Below are 4664 nucleotides of genomic sequence, written 5' to 3' on the forward strand. Positions count from 1 at the left end.
ATTCAGTTCAACTCAATTCATACACCATTTACCTGATCTACCCAGAGACAGCATCAGATTCCATAAGTTAAGAGGTCAGCCCTACCAGACTGCCCCACCCCACATACCTGAGACACCAGGCACAAGCCCAGGTGTCACCTGTGCTTCTGACTGACTGACTGTAGATCAGAGTTTCCCACAACCTCCTCCTTGGGTTCTATTATTTGCTAGAGTGGTTCACAGAACTCAGGAAACACATTTATTCACCAGATTACCAGTTTTTTAATAAAAAGATATAACTCAGGAACTGCCAGATATGTAGGGCAAGGCATGGGGAAAGGGTGGGAGCTTCCCTTCGCTCTGAGAGCACCATTCTCCCCAAACCTTCACACGTTCACCAGCCCAGAAGCTCTCCCACACCCAGTCCTTCTGGATGTTCGTGGAGGCTTCATGACTTAGGCAAGATTGAATAACTCATTGGCCATTGGTGACTTCAATTTCTAGCCCCTCTCCCTTCTCTAGATGTCCTGGGGTGGGACTGAATGCTCCAACCCTCTAACCACAATGTTGGTTCTCCTGACAACCAGCCCCCATCCTTAGGTGCTTCCAAATGTCACCCAGTTGTGTTAACATAAACCCAGTTGTGGCACAAAAGAGCTTGTTATGAATAACAAGACGCTTTATGGCTCTGAAGAGTTTTTTAGGAATTGAGGACAAAAGACTAAATATTATCACAAAAATGCTACCATTGTTCTTATTTATCAAGAAATTCCTCTTACGATGAGCAAATGAGCGCGAGCGAGGGCATGAAATTTAAATTCCACTCAGGGGAGGAAGTGCTGTGCTTCGAGCCTGACCCCACCAAGGCGCGAGTGCTGTACGATGCCAAGATTGTCGATGTTATTGTTGGGAAAGACGAAAAAGGCAGAAAGATCCCAGAATATCTGATCCATTTTAATGGTTGGAACAGAAGCTGGGATAGATGGGCAGCTGAAGATCATGTCCTTCGTGACACCGATGAAAATCGGAGATTACAGCGTAAATTGGCAAGGAAAGCTGTAGCTCGCCTGAGAAGCACAGGAAGAAAGAAGAAGCGCTGCAGGTTGCCTGGTGTGGATTCTGTCTTAAAAAGCCTCCCTGCTGAAGAAAAAGATGAAAATGTTGAAAACTCAATAAGCAGTTCTTCTGATGACAGTAGTGAAGAAAAGGATGAAGAAATAAGTGAAGAAAGTGATATTGAAGAAAAGACTGAAGTGAAGGAGGAACCAGAGCTGCATGCAAAAAAGGAAATGGAAGAAAGAACAATAACTATAGAAATCCCTGAAGTTCTGAAGAAGAAGCTTGAGGACGATTGTTACTATATCAACAGGAGGAAACGGTTAGTGAAACTTCCGTGCCAGACCAACATCATAACTATTTTGGAATCATACGTGAAGCATTTTGCTATCAATGCAGCCTTTTCAGCCAATGAGAGGCCTCGTCACCATCACGCTATGCCACATGCCAACATGAATGTGCATTATATCCCAGCAGAAAAGAACGTTGACCTTTGTAAGGAGATGGTGGATGGATTAAGAATAACCTTTGATTACACTCTCCCATTGGTTTTGCTCTATCCATATGAACAAGTTCAGTATAAAAAGGTGACTTCGTCCAAATTTTTTCTTCCGATTAAGGAAAGTACCACAAACACTAATAGGAACCCAGAGGAGCTCTCTCCAAGCCCACCTTTGTTGAATCCATCCACACCACAGTCCACAGAGAGTCAGCCCACCACAGGCGAGCCAGCCACCCCCAAAAGGCGCAAAGCCGAGCCGGAAGCCTTGCAGTCTCTGCGGCGGTCCACACGCCACTCGGCCAATTGCGACCGGCTGTCGGAGAGCAGCGCCTCGCCCCAGCCCAAGCGCCGGCAGCAGGACGCGTCTGCCAGCATGCCCAAGCTGTTCCTGCACCTGGAAAAGAAGACACCCGTTCATAGCAGATCATCCTCACCCGTTCCTCTGACCCCTAGCAAGGAAGGGAGTGCGGGGTTTGCTGGCTTTGAAGGCAGAAGAACTAATGAAATAAATGAGGTCCTCTCCTGGAAACCTGTACCCGACAGTTACCCCCCAGGTGACCAGCCACCTCCACCCTCTTACATTTATGGGGCGCAACACTTGCTGCGATTGTTCGTGAAACTTCCAGAAATCCTTGGAAAGATGTCCTTTTCTGAGAAGAATCTGAAGGCTTTACTGAAGCACTTTGATCTCTTTCTGAGGTTTTTAGCAGAATACCATGATGACTTTTTCCCAGAGTCTGCCTATGTTGCTGCCTGTGAGGCGCACTACAGCACGAAGAACCCCAGGGCGATTTATTAAGGTTTTGATGGTTCTGGAAGAACAGCTTCTCTATCTAGCTTTGCACTCTCGGGTCCCGATAAAGAACTAGGGAGTTGGTGGGCCTTCCTTAGAGCGAATGCGACACCCGCCTTGGGGGGGTGTGGCAGAGGCGGGCCCATTTGTTTGAGTTGCTTACCTACCGTAGTTATTTCTGTTAAGGATTACTTCCTAGGTACCTGAACGGCCTCCAACATGTGACCCTTGCCACGGTACATGTCATCTGTGACGGCGGGAAAAGAGCAGCTGTGTTCACAGTGAAATGTTCACGAAAGTGTGCGTAGGTTGGGCTGTTTCAGTAGACGGAGTTACTTTTTAGCAATAACCACATTTTTAAACTATTTGTTAGCATTAAACAAAATTGTTTTGCAAACCGTTTTCATTCTTGTGATGAGGCTGAGCAACAAAACATTAGTTTTACTTGGAAACCGAAAAGTAGTCCCAGAATATTTTAGAGGGGGTTGATATTGATGGCAAAAAGAAAATTTGCAGCTATACATTTGCTTGTTACAGTTCCTTTTCTATAAAACCTTATTTTTGGTGATCTAAATAAAGCATTGCCTGAAAAAAAAAAAAAAGAAATTCCTCTTGTCCCATTATCTCTACGTGGCATGACAAACATTTGTTTACCAAGCATTGGTTCTTCCCATCTCCCTATAAATTGTCTTCCTCCCCTTTGGAATCCCAGACCCCTACCTCTTCTCCTTAGCTCAGCATGGCACACAAGCCTTAACTGCCTGTCTTGAATCCTCTCAATTCTATGTGAGGCTCCATATACAAAAAATTTCATTTTTTTCTCCTGTTAATGTCTTATGTCAACTTAATTAGTAGACCAGGCAAAAGAACCTACAAGAATAGAGGAAAAATGTTTCCTCTTCAACAGTACTAATATCAATTTTTTAGTTATGGACATTGTACTATAGTTTTATAAGTGGTTATCACTAGCCGAAGTTTGGTAAATGTTACAATGTAATCGATGTAGTACTTTTGGAACTTGCCATAATTACATAATTATTTCAAAATACAAAATTGAAAAAAAATTCTCAAATGTAAAACAATGTTTCTTCTTATGAGGTAGCCTTTTTACATAGTACAAAAGCCTGCTAAAATGATGTAATCTGAAATATAACAAATACATCAGCTTAGATAATTATAAAATCCAAACATTATGTAGAAAATAAGATATATATTTTAAAATTTCTTAAGTATTCTTTTATCCATGGATGAATAAAATATTTATTCAAAAGTTAAGTCTGAAATAGAATCATTTATTCAGTCTTTCTTCAATGAACATTAGTTGAAAGCTCACTAAGTGCTTAGAGTTTATTGGATAACCATTGCTTGGATTGCTTTTTGGAATGATGAAATAGCTATATACGAAAACTATGGCAGGGGAATTAGCAAAATGGGGTACTGGGAGGAGTAGCCCTAAAATTTCACTATAAGTAACTATCATAGAGGCCAAATGAAACCTGAACTACTATATGTCAACAAGATCATAAAGAAGGTTCAGACTCTGCTCACTCATAAGTTATAGCCTGTAACTTTATGGCCTCATTGTAAATGATATTGCATTTTTATGCTTGAATTTTTCATATTAACTTAATACAAAGTAGCAACATAATAAATATTTTATAACAAATTGTCTCCTTATTCCTTTAATAAGAAGAATCAAATGGCCCCAGCTACTAGTAAAATCTTAATGGAAACTTTATAACTATTTGGGAATGTTATTCTTTTCCCTTTGTTTTCTGTATCAACTATTTACATTTCTAGATTCTTTGATTTTGTAGATCTTTCTCCCATCACTTTTGAGATGAAGCTCCTCTATCTCAGAAGAACTTTTCTTGAAATAGATTATCTATTTTAAAAATACAATCATAATAACTAATAAATTATAGAAAGTTGTTTTTGTCATTTATTCATACTAGTTTAACAGAAGTGGGCTTCTCCTACATAACAGGATTTGATTCTCAAGAGTAGTATTTTCCAGTAACTATGAATAATATTAAACATGCAAAATAAGTACTATTGAAAACATATGCGATATTTAGGGGAAATGAAACATTTTTGCAAGTGTAATTATAGAGAGTGCTTTGTTCCTTTTATATTTTAGTTTTCCTCCACTTGTTTTGCCTTGAGATGGAAAAAAATGCTTTCGATCATATTCCCTTTGTAGTGTTTTGGAAGACTTTGGAGAGAGAGGAGTGTTGCACTTGTGAAATCATTTTTAGGGAAACTAGTATGTGAATCGTAAGAGCACTGTACCCGTTCCCATTTTATTTTTCTGGCTAGTGTTCCTGAATTCAG

At 40.3% G+C, this 4664-nt stretch overlaps 1 protein-coding gene across 1 annotated transcript; it reads left to right on the forward strand.

Annotated features, from left to right (window-relative positions):
- Nucleotides 1-767: 767 nt before the first annotated feature.
- LOC308611328 (MSL complex subunit 3-like) lies at nucleotides 768-3099 on the forward strand (the record flags this gene model as incomplete). The annotated part of the gene is made up of 2 exons (XM_081260154.1): nucleotides 768-2337; nucleotides 2517-3099. The coding sequence occupies one exon, from the start codon at nucleotides 768-770 to the stop codon at nucleotides 2334-2336; it is 1569 nt and encodes a 522-aa protein (XP_081116280.1). The 3' UTR covers nucleotide 2337; nucleotides 2517-3099.
- Nucleotides 3100-4664: the final 1565 nt, after the last annotated feature.

Source organism: Mesoplodon bidens (assembly GCF_964165515.1).
Source record: "Mesoplodon bidens genome assembly, contig: HAP1_SCAFFOLD_486, whole genome shotgun sequence".
Taxonomy (NCBI): domain Eukaryota; kingdom Metazoa; phylum Chordata; class Mammalia; order Artiodactyla; family Ziphiidae; genus Mesoplodon; species Mesoplodon bidens.